At 34.0% G+C, this 22,397-nt stretch overlaps 1 protein-coding gene across 1 annotated transcript in view; it reads right to left on the bottom strand.

Moving 5' to 3' along the window:
• Positions 1–1,527: 1,527 nt before the first annotated feature.
• The window catches only part of GOLPH3 (golgi phosphoprotein 3), a 48,712-nt gene continuing 27,842 nt past the window's right edge, over positions 1,528–22,397 (bottom strand). The window contains exons 3-4 of the mRNA XM_044664485.1: positions 14,458–14,572; positions 1,528–2,855 (exon numbers count right to left, since the gene is read on the bottom strand). Coding sequence (XP_044520420.1) covers positions 2,431–2,855; positions 14,458–14,572 — 540 coding nt within the window. The 3' untranslated portion in view covers positions 1,528–2,430. The remainder of the gene's footprint in view (positions 2,856–14,457; positions 14,573–22,397) is intronic.

The following is a 22,397-nucleotide window of genomic DNA, read 5'->3' as shown; positions in this document are numbered from 1 at the left end:
GGAAGTTTTATTTATTCTTCCAGGAAATAATGTATTGGGACTCTCTGCTCTTTTTTTGACATTCAAAAATGAGTAATAGTCCTGGAATTCCAATTCAGGTATACAACAGGGAAATGATTCAGCAGCACCAGGAATTAGTGCATTATACTCTGGGCCAAGATCTTAGAGGATTATTTTTCTTTCCTCCCTATGCTTAGGACTAAGTACTTCATGGTATGCAGTAGAGAATTAGATTCACCATATCTGACTACCAGGAAGGATAATATCCTCCTAAAAGAAGTCTCCAAGCACAAAACAAATTTCATTAAAATTTTTGGGTTCTTTTTTTTTTTTCAAAGCAGGTAAATTCTATTAAGACAAAGATAACAATATGAAATTACCATTTATATAGCGCTCTAAGGATGATAAAGTCCTTTACAAATATTTCATTTGTTCCTTGCAACACCCATGGGAGGTATAATTATTATTCCTACTTACCCAGGCCTGTAGTTAACAAATGTTTGAGGCTGGATTTGAATTCAGGTCTTCCTGACTCCTGGGGTCCAGTGTTCTATCTACTGAGTCACCTAGCTACCACCAAAATACTGGTAATAGTTTTTGAATACTCATTCTATGGGGGTGGGGGAAAGGAAATATATCAAATTACTATCTCTTTTTTTAATCACTCTAAGTAACATGATCTTTAAAGAAAAGTAGAAAATATGTAACACTTTCACATAAAAATAATTATAACAATACTACAACAAGGACTAGTAACTTCCTATGAATGAAACGGATCTGGAAAACAAAATTACAAATAACGTGCTTGCTCTGGTTCAGGCACTTTCAAGATCATAGTTTATTTATTACTTCAGGTAAAAAGCTTGTATACAGATTAGGGATCCCTTAAATTTCAACTCTTGAGTTATATACCATCTAGTATTTTTGCCCTCAATGTTAAACAAAATAATTTTAAACACCCCAAAGCCCCAATATTAGTATGTACTATGGTGATTTAAAAAAATTTGATGTTTTATTTTTCAATGTTTAGTATTTACATTATGAAACCAACGGTGGTATAAGCAGTGGTAAAGTAATAATAACTAAACTTTATAAAGCCAAAGTTTATATTTTTACAATAATGAGCAAATCATCATAATTATAATATATAAAAAATGAAAACATAGTAGAGCTTCCTGTTACAGAAATCTTAATCATCTGAGCTGTAGTCATTACTTGCTAACAATTTACATGCAACACCTGCTAGGATTGACATTTGCTTCCCACCTCCCCCACCCTGTCCCCCAAAAAAAGTGTTAAGTAGATAAATGACATTTAAGAGACAAAAAACGTTAACTTACTTGCAGACAAAAGTTTTTTTAAAAACTGTACTCAAGATCAGTACTGGTCACAAGCCTATTTCCATACAGAAATTATATGAAGAAAATGATAAATGTCCAAAATATAGATGCATAGGCAGAGTACCATAAATGGCACAGCTCAGTAGATACTGGGATCAATTATACACACACACACACACACACACACACACACACACACACACATATTCTCTCTCTCTCTCTCTCTCTCTCTCACTCACTCACTCTTTCTTCCCCTTAGTAAAGAGGTCATGGTTTTGACCAAATGGCAATGGTTGAAACAAGGAGAGACGCCAGATGTACAACTAACTAAATCTTGCAAAATACTTAAATGGAGAGGAATAGGGTCAGGAGATGGGAGCTGTTAACATACAATTCAAATTATATACAGAATATACTGGAATGCATATTTCATCCCAAACCTGGTATTTGAAACAACCGGACCTTTTAGACACAAGCTTTTGTTTTGATTTTAAACTATTAAACCATAGTATACAAGAAGATTTACACTGGAAGCAAAACTTCAAGGGGGAATTTTACATGTGCTGTTTTAATTTAAAAATAACTTTGCTAAGTACACATCTCAACTGAGGTCTATGTATAAAATGTTCTAATAGATACAGATATTTACCTTTGGTGAATTAAAGGCCTTTTTTGTGACTTCTGTCTGAATTGTACTGTAGAATGCTAGAGACACATACACATGTGGAACAACTCAAGATGAGGTAATCCAAAAGATGTGAATGTGGTGGTGGAGGTACTTTGAACGTCAAAGCATACCAGAAACGAACAAAAATTTACATTAAGAATTGCAAGCAACTTGAATTCAATAGTAAATGGAATGCCAATATGGCAGTAAAACTTTTGTTTTTAATAACAGAAATAGGAGGGTGTCTCGTACCAGCAGAATCTTGCACACACACAACATACAGGAAAAGCCATCTATTGTTTCCTTAAAACAAGATCCAATTCATATTGTGAGAAAGTACGAATTACAGAAAACAAGAAGTCAATTACAGAAAACAAGAAGTCAATAGAAGAGAAACAACATGAAAGAAGAGTCCAACAACAGTTATTTTGTAAAAGCTGCAACTACAGCCCACAAGACCTCATTTGTGTTGGCTTTCATACATTCAACTTCTGGGTCTAAATCCAGAAGCTGTCGCACTCTCTTTGTGGCTAAATCATACTGCTCATCCAGAAGAGGGGCAAAAGCGTTCTCAAGGACATCAGAAGCATGAGCGAGGTAAATAAGAGCCAGCAAACGCTTGTCCATTCGATGAGGGTCATTCACCCATTTGTCAAGAACAGCTTCTTGTACTTTCTTGATGAGGCGCTGCTTAATGTTGTTGTTGGTAAGTGGATGTGTTGTCATGTCAAAAAGGAGGAAGTTCTGTTTCTCTGTTGTCAGTACACCTTTTTCCACCAGGTTTTTAGCTAATCTTTCACGAACATTTCTTAACTGGTAGTGCAATTTTAACGGATTCCATGTCTCACCTAAACAAAAGATTTCAAAAATTAGAAAATAATCAAAATTTCTGATCAAAGGTGTGGTCTGCTTAATACTCTGATAATGAACAAGAAAATTAATTTTAGCCAATTTGTTTTTCTAGAGAAATGGAATATATTCTCCTATTAAACCTACTAAGCTACTATTAACAACCATTAAACTTCAAAGCAAAAAGCCAATACAGAAAACTATAAGCTTTAATTTAGTATAGAAATAAATTTTGGGGGGTCATTTTTTAAAAGTAACAAGTAACACCTGAAAGCTAAATGAGAAAATTTTATTGTTTAAAAAATTCATTTTGGGAGCAAGGAAAATTAAAAAATTTTAATTTTTTAAAATTAAAAAATTAAAAAATTTCTCTTCAACCTCAATAATCTATTCCCCAAATTATGTTAGATATTGAAACTGAGAACCAGCTGTTCTTCTCAGTCACCAAACATGCTGAGGCGAATTCTGGTTAGAGATAAATTTCCAATCATTTTAAATGTTGGTAGCTAATGTGTTAGTTAAAATCACCTGGGGTTCTATTTGGAAGGATTGAACCTCAATATAGTGTTTGACAAACTTCTATGGACCTGTGGGGGTCCTTAAAACTACATTTCCCGTGGTCCAACGGGTTTCATGGGTTTCCTGTTTTGGATGACGTATTAAAGGTGAGGGACTGTTTTAAGTAGGGGGGGTAGTGACTTGGAACTTCCTCTTTAGTTACCTGAGCTGGAGGAGAGAGGAAGGTAAATGGCTGAGGTGAGGTTGGAATAGGTTTTTCTTACAGGCGCGTGGTCAGTTTATCTCTATCAGCATGGCTTTTATTAAAATACTATTCTCCCTTTTGATCTCGGCCCTCATCATTTTTAATTATAACACTATGCACATTTCTTTTTGGGAGACAAATACAAAAATCTGTCAAGAATGATAAAAAATTACAATGCCTCACTTAAAATCAGCTAATCTTATCTAAATGGTCTTTCCTTACCACAATAATTATACCACTTTGCAGACGATTTGTGGCATTTCTGTTAAATTCAAAATCTGAAGAGAGCACCAAGAGTGAGGAAATCTGAAGTGATAATATTTCTACTTAAGAACAAATATTTGTTTTTCTTACATAAAGAAATAAAATTCCCTACTTGATAGAATTATAATTTATGTTTTGTGTTTTTAGTGAAAATTTCAAATTTATAATGACTCCTAGTTCATTTCCCTACTCTTAAATAAATTAAAATTTTTCTGAGGCCATATTATACATAACAATTACTCCTAGCAAAAAAATTAATAAAATTAATGCAATTATTAAAAATAAAGTTAGAGTTTAGTATTAAGAAATTAGGAGTTATATCACCTATCAATATGAAGATTTAGCCCTACTGAATGGAAAACCCTACAAATCAGAAATTCATTGGGTCCCATAAAACTCTTAAGGTGAAGGAGAATTGGAAATATGTACTCTAAATGTGATTGACTTTCAGAAATCAAATCCTCTGCCCAGCCACTGAGAACCAAAAGATCTAAAATCTCCTGCCTACTACACAAACTGCTGTCCATTACCCATCACTGTTAACTTTTGCCCAACTTATCTTTAATAAATATATGAGATTTCACATACTTGCAATATAGTAGGGTTTGGGTATGCCTTGGGCAAAATGCAAGTTGAAGAGAGATTAGCCCTAACTCTATACAAGAAAAAATTTATTAGGGCCAAAATATCAGTAGGCCTGGAAAGGTTCCATAGGTCTTTTAAAATTTCTGGCTTTAAGAATGCTTTTTTTTTTTGGGGGGGGGTGGGGGTTGCGGGGGAGCAGCTGGGTAGCTCAGTGGATTGAGTCAGGCCTAGAGACGGGAGGTTCTAGATTCAGATCTTCACAGCTGTGTGACCCTGGGCAAGTCATTTGACCCCCATTACCCACCCTTACCACCACTCTTCCACCTATGAGCCAATGCACAGAAGTTAAGGGTTTAAAAAAAATTTTTTTAATTAAAAAAAAAAAAAAAAAAAAAAGCTTTCCTGAAACTATGTTAGATGGATACTCCATGATTCCCATGGAACAAAATTTTAAAATCCACTTTGGTTAACACAGTAATGTCACAGAACTGGATAAAATCTGGTAGTCTGGTGACACCTTCTGACGAAATCACTCAACTGCAGGACAAAAAAAAAAAAAGGATGGTGTAGTATTTTAAAAACTTGAGTTTTGTTTTGTTTTTAAACTAATTTGCCTAGGTAAGTTTCTTTTATTTTATGTAAGCCACTTTTCCTATTAAAATCCAATCATACACAAATCAGTGAACAAGTATTGTTAAACAGCTAATATTAGATAAAGGTAATACAAAGGCAAAAAAGATTTTTTACCTTTTATCTAGGCAAACAACATATACAAAAAATAACTATAATTGCAATATGGGAAGAGTGTTAGTAGCATGAGACATCAGCCAAAACCCCATGTAAGAGACAGTTCTTGAGCTGATCTTAGAAAGACAGTAGAAATTACAAAGAAGTGAGGAAAGTGCATTCCAGACAAGGAGAGAGCCTGTTTAAAGTTAAAAAGGAGGGGAAATATAATTTCAAGTGCAAGTCAACAAGGTCAGTTTGGCTGAACTGGAGAATAAATGAAGAGGATTAAGGAGAGATAAATTTGTAAAAAGTATGCTAGATATGTTGTGGCAAAGAACTGGAAAATAAAAGAGAGCCTGTCAAATGGAGAATGACTGAACAAACTATCATATACAAATGTAACAGAATATTACTCTACCACAAGAAATAATGAAAAGCATGGTTTCAGAGAAATCTAGGAAGACTTGTAAGAGCCAATGCAGACTGAGGCAAAATTGAAATAATTTATAATAACAAAATTGTAAAAACAGACCAGAAAATTTAAGAACTATGGTCAATGCAATAATCAATAATAAATCTGGAGGGTCAACAGTGAAAAATGGTACCCATCTCCCAATATTCAATAAACTAAATATACAGACTAAGACACATTTTGGAAAATGAACAACATAGGAATTTGCTTTGCTTGACTGAATATGTCTCTAATAAAGATTTTACTATAGTTTTTTTTCTCTAATGGAGACAATCCTTTTACATTTCCCTAATCAACTCAGTATCCTACTCAGTACAGCTTTAGATTACCTCCCCAAGACTTCCCAAGGCCTGCCCCCCTCCCTTCCTCCCTCCCTCCCTCTCTAAATGATTTATCAAATTAAAAGGATATTAAGAACTCATAAGTGACAGTAGTGAAATGGTTAACTTTATGCTACAAAAGGGATCTAAAAATCTACGTGTGGAGGATCAGTGTGAGCTTTGAAATTGTAAACTTTACCTGTTATACAAGAGAAAGAATGCACTGGTGAAAATTCAAATCTCCCAAAATTTGGTCAAAGGTCTGTCAATCTGCTTGTTGCATTTAGTATTCAGCCTATTCTTCAGTAGATGTTGTTTCATCAACACAAACACTCCTACCAATAGTTCAAATCACACCTTTCCACACCATCACATCCTGTGCTATTTTAGTCCATAACTTCCTATTTTATAGAGCAGATAAGCTGTCCTCCATTAACTTTTACTTTACCTACATGACGGACCTGCCTTCCTTTTCTGATCATACATTTCTTGAATATTTTTTTATGGCACTTCTTACAGATAAATCTTTGATAATAAAATGCTAGACTCTACTTATGCCCACTATACATCTTCTCCTTAAGATTTTGATTCTATGAATATAGTTACATTCCATAAAATCAAAGCTATATGACAAAACTATAAAAATACCAAATTTGGAGTTTCTGTGTTATGTTAATATAAGAGTGAAATAGTTGTACAATTTCCTCCAATGCACTGTATTCATATTATTTAAATTCTAGGTCCAGATAGTCCATCTGAGGTATCTGTGCAAATCTATGTACTTTTATGCCTTAACAGGCTACCAGCTATGTAAAAATCTGGACAATAGTCATCCTCTTATCTTTTTCTACTCTTCCTATGTGAGTTGGTAGCTAATTTCTTTTGAAAGACCATAAACCTTACTGAAAAAGCTCTATCTGGGCCTCAATGTAAAAACGAGTATGTCATCTTAATATGAACTCACCATCTATAAGGAATTCCTCCTTTATTTCAATTCTATCTAGGATATTCTCCATGACAGGGCCATTATCTTGTACTGATAATCAGAAGGATACTTTATGGGAAGGACAATAGTCTTTCATGCAATATGTTGCTCCAATCCAAATGATTAAAAAAATTAGCATAACCAGATAAAATAATTCAATAATCTTATTCTTATCTTATATTCTCCATATCTTTCAGTCAAGTGTATCTACCACAGAAAATCATTAGTGAAAACCTATTTCTTTTTCATTATGAGTATACATTGATGTGTGTAGATAGAAGAGACAAGAAAGTAGAGTAGGTTGGTAGTCACTATGGTCCTCTAGACTTATAATTTTTGTAATAATATCACCCTATTATTTTTTCTAGTAATTTAGAATTATATCCTCCCTCTTTTAGAGGAGTTGGAAATTGATTCCTTAATGTTTTAATATTATGTCATCACCAGCACAGATTTCATCTGCATGTACCTGATCTAACTGTTCCTCTCATTTTTGTCTTTAGGGATATCTCACTGACCCTCCAGATTTATTATCGATTATTGCACTGACCACTGTTCTTAAATTTTCTGAAGTCTATTTTTTACAATTTTGTTGTTATAAATTATTCTGATTTTGCCTCAGTCTGCATTGGCTCTTACAAATATTCCTAGGTTTTCATATAGCATATTAGAGATGAATGTCATATCCTCCATACATCTAGATCCCAAAAGGACCTTAGAAGAGTTCCAGTTTAATCCTCTTCATGCTGAAGTCATGAAGATGTGTACAAGCAGGACACAATATAAAACCAATAGCAAGTTTTACAACAGGTGCTAGATGGATAGCCCAACAGATTCCACTAGTATCCTTGTGGTGACAGAAGGCAATAACAAAGGACTCCCAAAGAGATGCACCCCTTCCCATGGTGAATACTGGGGAGGGCTGAGGGAGAATTAGGAAAATGGTCTCACAGGATTGGATGCACTGATAATTGCATAACTTGAGGAAATATCCTAATCAGTAAGACCTCTACAGAGTCCTTTATATATTTGAGGAAGTTCCTCGAGGAAAAGAACTGCTTCGTTTGTGTCTTTGTATTCCCAAAGCCAGGTACAATGCCTAGCACAACGAGTTATTGATTAATAATTTAAATTCACAGGATCACTCTTAATTTAAATCTGGAAGGCACCTTGGAAATTCTCTAGTTCAGGTATTTAGTCCAAGGGTTCAATAACCTTTAAAGAAAAATTTTGGTTAACTATTTCAATATAAATGGTTTCCTTTATAATCTTATAGATTTTATTTTATTCATTTAAAATTATTATTCTCAGAACAAGTCCACAGGCTTTGTGAGACTAAAAAAAGGGGCCATGACACAGAAAACATTAAAAATCCCTACTCTAGTCTAACAGACTTATTTTTTCAGATAAAGAAACCAGAGTCCAGAGCTGTTCATAATCTGCCCCAAGTCAGAAAAGTAGCAAGTAGAAGTGCTGGGATTCAGACTCTAGCCCTATAACACCAAATCTAACATTGTTTAGCTGTGTTTCAGAAGATCATATATTTTATAATAAATGCAAACTAGGGATAATTTTGTCCAGTGATTCAGATTAACAAAATAACTAAGACATTAAACACAGAAGTAAATGACTGCCAAATTGAGATGCCAAGTCCTCAGCATTTCTACCTACCACTATTGTTTTATGAAATGGTAACTGTTCTTTATCTTCTATAATCCTTTTCTACAGCATTTTGCAACTGAGTTTTTATTTTAAATCATAGTGGTCCTTGGCTGCCAAGTGTCTGGTAAGAAAATCAAGTGTTTACTGAAGTAATCTATGAGCTTTTTAAAAAGTCTTCTGGTGAGGAAGCCTGCATTACAGCATTTAAATTCTAGAAGAAATGGTTATGGTCCACATTGATATCCTTTTTCATCATCAATCTCTGAATAGGACAGATGGAAATATTATAACTCATCTTTATCCGCCAAATTCGGTGTTTTTACTTTGGCTCTAAGCATGTTAACTGTCTAATAGACACTTGATTTGGAAATGACGCCTACACTGGTAACAAACCATTTCCTGTCTTTTAACAGATGATACTTTCCCTATTATGAATACTGGTAAGTGCTTACCATATCAAAAACCTCCTAATTCTTTTCTTAAAGAAAATATTCTCTTACCAACTCCTTTCTTTGCCTCTAAATGAGATTCTCTCAGTCATCCTCCCACTTAGCTGAAACTTTCTTCTGGCTTCATTTATCATGAGAATGCCAGGTTTGAGTCTTCTAATATCATTATCAAGTCTGGTCATCACATTCAAGCTACCAAATTAAAATTATGTTTGCCAATGATCTATAGTCTATGTGATTCCCAACATTCCCCATCCCTCTTTTCACCACACTGTTATTCTCACTGAATAATAGAGAGGATGGTGTAAAATCTCCAGGGTCATTTAATATTTTGCTTAGAGGAGACAACGGACCCAAACCTACTAGAGATGCACTTCCCTAAACTTAGCCAGGTTTTTCAGTAGAGAATGCAGTCAATTTCAAGGACCATATTCAAAACCTTTCTTGCTTAATAGAACCCCTCAAAGCTTACACTCCTTTTGTGTGTGTGTTGGGGGTGGGGGTAGGGGATGGGGGGGAAGAAGCGCCAAAAAGCCTTAAAAGAACTCAGCATTAGATGAGCATGGTGATACATGTCAGCAGTCTCTGCTTCTAGAGTCAGAGGCTGGTAGATCACTTTGATCACTTGAGTTTGAGAGTTCTGAGCTGCAGTATGGCTAAATTCTGAATGGGTATCTGTGCTTTGTCCAGAACCAAAATTCGCTCTACTTCCAAATCTGGAAAAAATAAGAAGATTCAATCTTACCCACTCCCCCCCAAAACTCAATGTTACTGCCACAGCAAGAATAAGCTGGCCATCCATTTCCTGCTTTGGAGGGTGAAATCAGTCTTTGATTACACCACCTTACTCCCTTTTTACTTCACTAGTTGATTTCTACCTTATGGGGTTTACAGAGAACTAATGGATATCTATCTAGTCATTGTAGGTTTCATATAATTAACCGTTTTTAAGAGTTTCAGAATTGTTCCCTATCCTGAAGTTTAAGAAATAAATGAAAAGAAATTAAAGTAGCCTAGAGTTATCCAAGATATGATCCAATAGTACTATTGGTTAAATTAATAATTATTGACATTTATGTAAAAGTCTTAATGTAAAGCACTTTGTATCTGTATTTTAGTCAATATTTAATAATATAAGCCATTCTTTCTAGCATCCTGGAACACTCTCCTGTGCTTCATATATTATTTCTCTAGTAATAAAGCTTCCATAAATAAAGTATACCAGAGCACTGCATAGACTAAATACTTAACAAATGTTTATTATGTTACTGATAGACAAAGCAAAGCTATTCATTCTTGTTAAGTCACAAAAAAGCTCCTATAATAAAAAAGAAAATGGATTTTGACATAATTAATAATAGTTTTGCAAAACAAAATCACTAATAATAACCCACAAATAAGATAATGAATTTAACTCTGCTGTGATTTCAGAACTCTAAACTTGAAAAGCTGCCCTGTGAAAATTAGTACTTTATTTTCACTATTAGATCAACTTGTGAAATGGTAGACATACAAACAAGTTTATAGGATTTAGAGTTGAAAGGAACCTCAACAGTCATCTAGTCCAAAAAAGAAATCCCAATTCCAACATGCCTGATAAATGGTTTTATTCAGCCTCTTTCTGCTTTATGATCTTCAAGGAGGAACTTTCACAGGACAGCCCATTCTATTTTTGAACAGCTTTAATTGTTTATAAAGCTCTTCCTGACATTAAGTCTAAATTTGACTTTTTAATAATTTCTCATCTAATGCTTTGGTTTTGTTCTCTGAGGCCAAAAAGAACAAGTCTAATCCCTTTCCCACAAATTAGCTTTTTCAATACTTGAACACAGCATCACTTAGACTCCTTGGTTTTCTCTTCTTCAAGGTAAACATCCTCAGTTCCTTCAAGAGAAGCTTCATATGGCATGGATTCTGGGTCCTTCAGCAAACTAACTGCCTATGAATAAGATTACCTTTCTCTGAATGCTTTCCAATTTATCTTTCTTCAAATGTAATTTTTACAACTAAATGCAGTATTCTAGATGTAGTTTTATTAGAACAGGGGTTCTTAACCTTTTGTATGTGGTGGCAGTCTAGAAAAGCCTACAGGTCCATTCTAAGAATGTTTTAAAATGCATAAAATAAAGTAGGATATGATTGCGAAGGAAACCTCTTATAGAGAAATACAATAGTCAAAACAATGAAAATCAAATTCAAGGGCTCCTGTTAAGAACTTATGGATGTGAGAACAGTACAAAAAAACTATCACATCCTTATTCTTCAAAGCTATACTCTCCCTTAATGAAGCCAAATATCTCATTAGCTCTTTTGATTCACCCACTATACTAAACCTCATCCCTAAAATCCCTAGAAATTTTCCATATTTCTACCTTCTGTACTTATGAAGCTGATTTTTAAAACTCTACTAAATTTCATCTTTTTAGATTCAGCCCAGTGCCCTAGCCTTTCAAGATCTTTTTGTATCCTAACTTTTCCATTCAGTGTGCAAGCTATCTCTCCAAAGTTAATGCTATCTGTGAATCTCCAAGACATCTAGCATGCCATACATATTTTTATCTAATAAGGTCAAGGCCCCCTAAAGCATAAAGATAAAATTCTTCTGACTTATGCCTCTTTATTTCCTACTATTCCTCAATCTAATCAAGTTTAGGTTAGCTTCATCTTTGTCTCATTTATATTCTTTTTAAAAATTACACTATTTTTGCTTATGTTGTTTCCCTATTGGAATGCTTTTCTGCTACACTACCCAAATCCTACTCATTTTTCAGTGTTCAACCTAAATTACACATCTTTCAAGCCATCTGCAATACGCTCTCTCTTCTTCCCTCCTCTAAAATCATACTGCATTTATAGTCAATACTACAGAATTTGGTATTAATTCTTCTGTTTTACTCACATTAATTTTGTTTCCCTAACAAGTCTGAGCTCCTTTAGGAGAAAGAATACAAATTCATTGAACTTAAGAACCAGAGAGATGTTAAAGGTCACTTGGTCAAACCCTTACATGTGATAGATACATTTCTTCTTCAACACCTAGCAATGTTTAGTCTAAAAAAAGGTCAATAAATACTTCCTAATTACTATTATATGGGATTAAATTTTTTCAATTGATTTTTTAGAATATTTTTCCATGTTAAAGATTCATTTTTTTCCCTTCCCCGCTTCCAGAATGACAAGCAATTCCACTGGATTGTACAAATGCTGTCTCTTGATACCTAGTTCCGTATTATTCATTTTTGTTATAGAGCGATTTTTATTAAAGCCTAGACCCCAAATAACATGCGTGCGTGCGTGCGTGTGAGAGAGAGAGAGAGAGAGAGAGAGAGAGAGAGAGAGAGATAAGTGACTATTATATGGGGTTTTAAAAAATAAAGTACTCTACCTGAATCTACATCAGCAGTTTTAGTATGGTCTTTTGGAAAAGGCTAGAAGCAACTGCTACAAAATATGGCCACTTTAATTGCATTTTTTTAAAGTTAAGATTTACTTTCAGTAATGAATAGTATCAGATCTTAGTTTTGATTCAAAACTTTTTATATTCTGTGACAGAGTACAATGTACTCTTAGATTGTTATAGAAATGACTTTTTTGTTTCCTTTCTTGAAATATCCTAAATATTTTGTCCTATTTTTCTATCAGTTGTATTTCCCCTTTTATTTCAAGGAGACATGTGCCTGGTCTGGATCTTTCTGATTAAAGTGGTTGTTTAAAACTATATTGTAGATCATTGCTTCTATTTCTGACAGAGTCGTTGACTCAGAATAGCGGGTACAAAACGAAGCCTATTTTTTGGACATGGCCAATGCAGAAATGTTTTCTTTGCCTATTTGTTACAAAGGTTTTGTTTTTCTTTTTTTTTCCAATGGAAGGGAGATTTTTATTCAGTAAATAGAATTTAAAAAATAAAAATGGATCTATAGGAATCCTACTGTTAACAAGGAGAATCCATCACTATTTTTTAAGCTCATGTGTTTCAAATCCAACTCTGGTTCCCAAACACCTCAGAAGATAAATTATCATAGGAATTTTTCCTATGGAAGCAGAATGATATTTTAGAAGAATACTTCCTCTGAAACGTTGTTTCACCACTATCTCTTTTTGTAGAATGTTCATACTGTAGTTAAACACAGAATCTTTGAATACAGATTAAAAGGTTATACTTCTATAATAAATAAAATCAGTGGTAGGTCTAAGTTAAAAAGCTTTTGGGAAATAGGTTCTAAGGTGGTTTCCTTAGGTTTCAGTGTTTCAGAAAAAAATATAAAACAAATAATGTACCAAGTACCAAGTCTGACAATACTGGAATCTTGTTTATTCTTTTCTATTTCAAATAAAGGCTATTTAACCGATTCTTAAATTTGCAATCTTTAAGAAATTTTTCTAACAGCCTGCCTTTCCTTTCAATTTCAGTACCAAAACAAAAGCTAAAAGGGCAATCAAATACTATACTTAAGGTGAGAATGAAGACAGGTTTTCGCTGGTTTTACTGGCCATACTCAGCATAAATTCTAAAGCACAAAAACAAAAGCCACATGAAGGATAAGCCTTTCTATTATAACCATGGTGGTCTGCAAAGTTCTTGCTATATATAAATACTTTAAAGAAAAAGTAAATGGTATGGAGATGGCATTTTTCTCTAAGTTTCTTGAACAGCAGACAGATTATACTGTCATATGAGATACTTTCCACTAAAACTGATTCTATTCCAAGTAGCAGAGTTTGTAGTGAACTGGACAGTTTAAATTATTCAGGATTTAAAGTTGGAATAGATATCATTCAGTAATATAATTCTTGTTGTTTTCATTTAACTGATACATTAGTGAGGAAACAACAAAATCTTTGAATATTTCTTTCATTTGGCAACATTTCTAGAGTTATACGTTACAACCTAAAAATCTATCTTGTTTATTCTCATAAAGAGACAATTAACACCTCTAATTAATTATAAATCGTTTGAAACTCAGCAGTTTTAAAAATACTACTTTGAACAAAGGTTAGAAAATAAAATTCATGATATAGAGATAGTTTAGCTAATCAATGTTACCTAGTTTTTATTTATTGAACTAATTCTTTTAGTCATAAAATTTTACATATATTTTTCCAAAAACAAATCCCACCATCCATTCCAACCTATATTCTTCCCCCAATAACCCAAGCCACCTCTTTAGGGTCCCTAGGAGAGAAACTGTGAAAACCACTATGATATCAACTCAGTGCCTAATTTGTTTCAAGTTGTATTTATATGTCATGGTGATCTATTTATAACTAAACCTGCTTATAGTTTCAAGATAAGATAATCTTCAATAGCAACAATAATTTTTGATACTTGTTATTAAACTTCAATTTTAATTTTTTTTTTAATAGCTTACCACTAAGTAGTTCGATCCAATTCTGGACTGTTTCTGGAGGTTGAGTTTCCTTAACGTGTTTCAAAGCTTCATCAAGTAAAACATCCCCAGTTGGAGCATCTGACTTACAAATCACCTAAAGCAGAAGTAATAAGTGAAATGTGAAGATTTTTAACAATTATTTCATCATTTGATGAAAAGTTACATTACTTGAAGTCTTGCATTCAAATTCAAACTTTTTAAAAATTTCTTTATTGGGGCCATGGAAGGTCTTCTTATCTTTCCTAGGCTAGACATGCAGTTAGTCTCTCAAGAATGGTGTAGTTTTAGCTTGAAGTTTTAGCTTTCTAACCTGGGCTGGTTAGATCATTTTTATGGTGGGCCCTCAGTCTTGGAGGATGACCAGATTGGTCTAAGACTTAATATGGATGGAAATGTAATCAGCAAAACCTAATGCAGCTCAGAACACAAAAGCTCAAGTGATCCACCAGTCTCTCCAGAAGCAAGAATTATAAGTATGTAATGTGATAAATTGATTCTATTTTAAATTAAATTACCAGAAATGCCCCTAATCAAGTAACCCATAAGCATAAAAAGCACATTTTACAATTCAGTGCATTATTAAGCAGCAACATGATAGAATTTAATGATTATTTCCAAGTTTGTTTGGTTTTTTAAATTAAAAAGTCCCGAAACTCACAACATAGGGATTTAAGTAGAAAAAGCTCTAATCATTTTATAAAAATTTTATATATAGGAAAGTAAAGCCAAGAAAGGAAAAGTAACTTGCACAAAATCAGAGTAACTTGAACAAACAGAATTATAAACTAGATCCAATAATCTTTCCACTATGTTTAGCCACCTAAAATTCTTTTGGATATAAATCTCATGTATGCTAATGGGTCTAGTTCAATAGGATGTTTTTTAAATATAGGGTAAATTGAAACTGGAAGAATAATAAAATTACTATAAAAAACAAATTATTAGAAACTATCATTCTTCCATAAAATCAATTACAAAGTAAGTCAATGTAACAAAACCTTAAAAATCTAAAGAATATTAGATAAGGAAAGTTTTGTCTTTAATGGCTCATATCAACTGAGATTAATATAAAATTTATTACTCAAAAGAATACTTTTTCTGTGAAAGAAATTTTTGTCTGTTCTGATCAATCTGGAGAGCAAAGGCTCAGTTCAAGTGCTACCTCCTATATAAGTCCTTTCTTAATCAACTCCCCTTCCCAGATGTTATGTGTATACATTATTTCCTGAACAGAAACCAAAGTATCTAAAATAATAAAAAGGAATAAAAGTATCTAAAACTCCTTGAAAGCAAACTTTTTTTTTTTGTATTACACAGCACTTAGCACACAGTCCTGGCACAAAGTCATTAAAATAAGCAGCTTGTTACTTCAACTTCTCAGAGGTGACATTTTGTCATTCAATTTAATGATGCACTTAGAGCACTACAAATAAAACTTTTTCTAATTTGAAAACTAAAGTAGTGGCTAAAAGAGAATGAGTTTGGGGTCCAACAAAATTATTTGGTGAACCAATAGCCAAAACTGATTATGTAGTAGAAAAATCGTAAGACTAAGTAAGTAAATATTAAGTCAAAAGACTGCCAATGATGAACTGTATGACCTTAGGACACCATAGACCCAGTTTTCTTGATATGCAAAACGAATAAAATACTATATATTCTCTAAGATCCCCTTCATTTCAAAAACATTGATGATGACTGATGATCCAATGAAATAATAAATATTAATAATAAACACAATAAGGAATAATATTATTAAAAATGTAATAATAATGTGTATACCACCAATGTCAAAAATATTTGATCAACTAGATGGCCTAGAGATGGGAAGTCTTGGGTTCAAATGTGGTCTCAGACTTTTCCTAACTGTAAGACGCTGGGCAAATCACTTAACCTTAATTGCTTTTCTGCCTTGAACCGATACTATTCTGACACAGAAATCAAGGGTTTTAAATAAATAATTAAAATCTTATTGGTGAGACACAGGAGAGGCTCAGGGAATTAAGATATCTTTAGATATTTTTTTTTTCAGAAAGACATATGTATTTCTCCAGAGATTAAAAATCACACAGTGGAATCTTGACATATCATACAATGAATAGAACTTCAGGAATGAAGAACCAGCTATTATACAGTCAAGATATTTTTCTCCCACTAATATAAACTGAGCTTTGCTAAGGCTAACTATTTGATTTTTAAAAATGTTTATACAATTTGTATTGGAAACAAGAAGACTAAACTCAATGGAGAACCAAAAAATAGCTGAATACTTAAATTATTTGATTATTGCTAAATATAAATGATTAGACTTACAGGTAAGCAAAGACACAAAACTTAACTTTCTCAAATAAGCATCATGATAAAGGGGAGTTATATTTTACTTAATAGACTTGAAATTATTTTAAAAAAGATTTAATATTTGTGTAACAGCTGACATTTATATAACACAAAGCTTTATGGAATATTTTATATACATTACCTTATCTACACATTACTACATATTAAGGTAGGTACTAAAAACTATTACTCTCATTTACAGCCATACTCTCTGTGGTAGCAAAAAACTAGAAAATGAAAGGATACTCTTCAATTGAACAAGTTGTGATATCTGGTGGTGATGGAATACTATTGTGTTAAAAGGAATAATAAAATGGAGGAATTCCATGTGAACTGGAATGACCTCCAGGAATTGATGCAGAGTGAAAGGAGCAGAACCAGAACATTGTACACAGAGACTGATACACTATGGTACAATCAAACGTAATCAAACATAAAACTTCTCTTATTAGCAGCAATGCAATGATCTAGGACAATTCTGAGGGACTTATGAGAAAGAACGCTATCCAAATCCAGAGAAAGAACTGTGGGAGCAGAAACACAGAAAAAAAACAACTGTTGATCACATGGGTCGATGGGGTTTTGATTGGGAATATACTCTTAAACAATCACTCTATTGCAAATATTAGTAATATGGAAATGGGTCTTGATCAATGACACATGTAAAACCCAGTGGAATTGCTCATTGGCTATGGGGGGGTGGGGGGAAAGAGGGGAGGGAAAGAACATGAATCATGCAACCATGGAAAAATAAATAAATTAATATTAATAAAATTTAATAAAAAATTTTAAAAATAGTAAATTAATCCTAGATTAATTAAATAAACTTAAATTAAAAAACAAACACCTATTACTCTCATTTTACAGATGATAAAACTAAGACAGGATAAGTGACTTGCCTGTAATCAGAATGACTAAGTGTTGGAAGTGAGATTCAAACCTAAGTCTCTTTCCAACAATAGTTCAGTGTTCTTTGTTCTACGTCACATTGTCTCTAGATCTCTTGGGTAGTATAAATATTAATACTTCTACTTTACAGACAAGAATTTTCAAGCAGAGAGTGAGAAAGAAACTTGCTCATCTCATCACATTAACTACTTAAGGGAAAGAGCTAAAATTTGAATTCTGATCTTCTCCATGTTCAGCACTCTCTCCACCATATCTACTTAGCCAACATCTCAGGAGATCTTAGTTCAAAGTTACATCTGCCCCCACCCCTGAGTTTGTTACTAGGAAGGCAGAGGACTCAGACAGAGCTGCTCCCCTCTCCCTCTCCACCATGCCTGACAACATTTTTTCACATCTCCCACCCTCCCCACTGTCCAGCAGCCCAATGGGAGCATATGGGTGAAAATGGACAACTCACAGGCAGCAGAGCTGGAGAGGAGCAGAGAGCTTGGGGCACTCCCCTCCCCCCCTCTATATTTGCTGAAGACATTCCTCACTTTCCCATCCTTCTGCCCAGTAGCCCAATGGGAGTGCTTTCTTCCCCCCTCCCCACCCCCTGTATTGGGGAAGGGGGAAGGGAACATCAGGACATATCTAGCACTTGTGGGAGGGAGGAGTCTGGCACTTGGTCTGGGGAGTGAGGCCCAGCACTTGATCTCTAAAAGGTTCCCCATCACTACTATAGATGAATCTCCCTAATGAACATCAACTCAAAAATTTTAAATTTTTGTAAAGGAGATTATAGCATTTTATCCCAAGAATCATATACCATAATCGGGTGGGGTTTTTATAGCACAAATGGAGATGGTTCAATATTAGGAAAGCATCAGTATAACTGATCATATGCATAACAAAATCAATAAAAATCATGATTATTTCAATACACGCAGAAAAAGTTTTTGGCAAAAGACAATTCTCATTCCTTATTAAAATATTAGAAAACACTAGAGTAAATAAAGCTTTCCTTAAAGTGATAAATGGTATCTATCTAAAACCATCAGCAAGGGGGCAGCTGGGTAGCTCAGTGGATTGAGAGCCAGGCCTAGAGATAGGAGGTCCTAGGTTCAAATCTGGCCTCAGACACTTCCCAGCTGTGTGACCCTGGGCAAGTCACTTGACCCCCATTGCCTACCCTTACCACTCTTCTGCCTTGGAGCCAATACACAATAACGACTCCAAGACAGAAGGTAAGGGTTTTTAAAAAATAAAATAAATAATGTAATATAATAAAACCATCAGCAAGTATTATCTATAATGGGATAAAACCCTTTCCCAATAAGATCAGGATTGGGAAGCAAGGAAGCACATTATCACCATTATTATTTAATATAGAAATTCTAGAAATTATAGAATATAGAAGTTCTAGAAATGATAACTATAACAAGAACAGAAAAAGAAGTCGAAGGAATTGAATGGACAACAAGGAAACAAAGTCAACACTTTTTGCAGATGATATACTCGGGGAATCCTAGAAATTAACAAAATAAACCTAATAGAAATAATTAACAACTTTATCAAAGTCATAGGATACAAAATAAACCCACATAAGTTATCAACATTTCTATTTACCACCAAAGTCCAACAGCAAGGTAAAGTAAATTCTTTGCAAAATAACTCTAGACAATAGAAAATACCTGGGAGTATGCCTACCAAAACAAACCCAACTAAACGAACACAATTTCAACTCTCTACACAAATAAAGTCAGTCCTAAACAACTGGAAAAATATTAATTGTTCATAGATAGGCCAAGCCAATATAATAAAAATGGCAATCCTACCTAAATTAATTTACACATTCAGTGTCATACCAATCAAACTATCCAAAAGTTATTTCAGAGCTGGAAAAAAAACAATAAAATCCATCTGGAAGAACAAAAAAAGGACCAAGAATATTAAGAACATAAGTGAAAAAAAAAAAAAATACGAAGGAAGGAGACCTAGCTGTACCAGATCTCAAACTATACTATAAAGTGGTAATCATCAGGACAATCTGGTACTGGTTAAGAGAGAAAATAGTGGAGCAAAGGAATAAGTTAGTAAATCAACACACAGTGCCTAATATCCATAGTAACCTAGCTTTGATAAATCCAAAGATTCAAGCTTTTGTGGGAAAAAACTCACTATTACCCCAAAACTGCTAGAAAAACTAGAAAACAGTATGGCAGAAACTAGGTTGGAGAATCATCTTACCCCATATAATACCATGACCGTGATGGCAAACCTATGACACACATGCCAAAGATGGCATGTAGAAACCTCTCTGTGGGCAAGTGAAGGAACCTGGCCATGCTCCCAAATACAGGACGTGGGGCATTCCAGTCTCCCTCCACCATCTCAGGGGCTAAACCTGACCAACCTCTGCAGCCCCAGGGGCTGAGTGTAGTCTCAGCCCCACCTCCTGGTCTGAGTAGTGTAGGTGGAGCCCTGCATGCAATCAGGGGGCAGGGTACAGCACACAATGGGGTGGGCAAGAGCATGCAGTCTGGGAGTAGAGAGTGGAGCATGGTATGGAATCCCCAAAAGGTTCACCATCACTGCATTAGGATAAAGTCAAAATAGATACTGAATCTAGAAATAAAGGGTGATAAAATTAGGGGAACATGAAAAAGTTTACCTCTCAAATTTATTGATAAGGGAACAATCTATGACCAAACAGGACATAAAGAACATTATAAAAAAAATGAAACTGATAATTTTGATTACATCAAAAAGGTTTTATACAAATGAAACCAATGCAACCAAAATAAGGGAAACAACCAAATGGAAAAAATTTTATAGCAAATATCTCTGACAAAGGTCTCATTTCTCAAAAATAAAGAGTAATGAGTCAAATTTATAGGAATACAAAGCATTCCCCAACTGAAAAATGGTTAAAGGCTTTAAACAGTCTGTTCTCAAAAGAAGAAATGAGAACTACAAATAATCATATGAAGAAAATGCTCCAAATTACTACTGATTAGAGACTGCAAATTCAAACAACTCTCATAATACCACCTCACACATTGACTAACATGACCAAAAAGGAAAATGATAAATGTTGGAGTGGATGTGAGAAAACTGGGAAAGTAATACACTATTGGTGGAACTATGAATTGACATAGCCATCATGGAGAGCAATATGGAACCAGAGTTAAAGGGCCATAAAACTATACAGAACCCTTTGACCCAGCAATACCACTACTGAGTCTGTATCCCAAAGAGATCAGAGATTAGGGGAAAGGAACTACCCATACAAAAATATTCTTAGCTGCTCTTCTTATAGTGACAAAGAATTGGAAACTATAGGATTGTTCATCCCATGGGGAATGGATGAGCATGTTGTTGTACATATACGGTTGTAATGGAATACTATTGTACCATAAGAAATGAATAGGATGAATTCAGAAAAACCTGGTGCAAAATCTGGGTGAGGGGAACCAGGAGAACAATGTATATACAGTAACAGAAATCTAAGATGATCAACTGTGAATGACTCAGCTAGTATCAGCAAAGCAAGTTCCCCAAGATATCCACAAGGGACACATGATGAAAAATGCTATCCACAGTCAAAGATGGAACTGTTGGAGTCTGACTGCAGATCAAAGCATGGCATCTTCCACTTTATTTTCTTCATTGAGTTTTTTATTTTACGTGTGATAGGTGTCATCTGTTATGGCCTGAGCAAAATGGAAATAGGTATTATATGAAAGGATTGATAAAACCAAGGGGAAAGGAGAAAAAATCTGAATCCTAAAATGTCAGAAAACTGTCGAAAAAATTTTCTACATGTAACTGAAATAAATAATTGGTTTTCGAAAAGAGACTAGAATAGGGCCATACAGTATAGAGGCAAACAGACCTATGTACCTCAAGATTCAGTGAAATCATCATTGTGTTACAGTGCAATACAAAAATCAGTGATCATAATGACTACTAAGTCACCAAGAGTGAATGTTATTCTATTTAGCAGACCTCTTAGAGGACAGGAATATTTATATTTTTAAGTGATAACCCATCCTTTAAAGGTGACAAATTATTTTCCTGCATTCCTTTTTTATGAAATGTGTTACTTATGCTTTGTTGGTACTATATATATTTCCATTTATTTCTGTAGTCAAGCTAGTACTTGCTTTTATCCTCATTCTAAAAGGAGACTGCCTAAAACTATATATTCTCAGAATTATATAAATTATTCAGAATGCTATTCCACTAATTAATAAATGATAAAGGAGGTCTATGGATACCTGGGCTTAGAAATTTCAACAAATATTATGCATTTTAAAATATCAGTTAATAAACTCAATCTCGGGAACCTAGGAGCAAATAAACTCTAGGTGTGAGCTTTTCCTGTCCCATTTTGGCAACAGACTAGACTGTGTAGTACTGTAGAATGCTCGTTTACATCTTTCTTTTATGTATTTCTTACAGATTCTTCTACTCCTTTAAAATTCTACATCTAACTTCAAAAAGTTTTATAGAAGAAAGTTCTTAAGTAGCTTGCTCTGGTGTTGCACAGAGATATAACTAATACATATATGGAGAGTTTTTGAAGCATTTTGTAGGTTTGATTTTTTATTCTGTCATTTTAAGATAAGTATTAGAGGCATTATCACTCCATTTTACAGATAAGAAAACAAAAATTCAGGTCAAGTCAC

The sequence above is a fragment of the Gracilinanus agilis genome, chromosome 1 (genome assembly GCF_016433145.1).
Source record: "Gracilinanus agilis isolate LMUSP501 chromosome 1, AgileGrace, whole genome shotgun sequence".
NCBI lineage: Eukaryota > Metazoa > Chordata > Mammalia > Didelphimorphia > Didelphidae > Gracilinanus > Gracilinanus agilis.
This window is presented reverse-complemented; position numbering and strand designations above follow the sequence as displayed.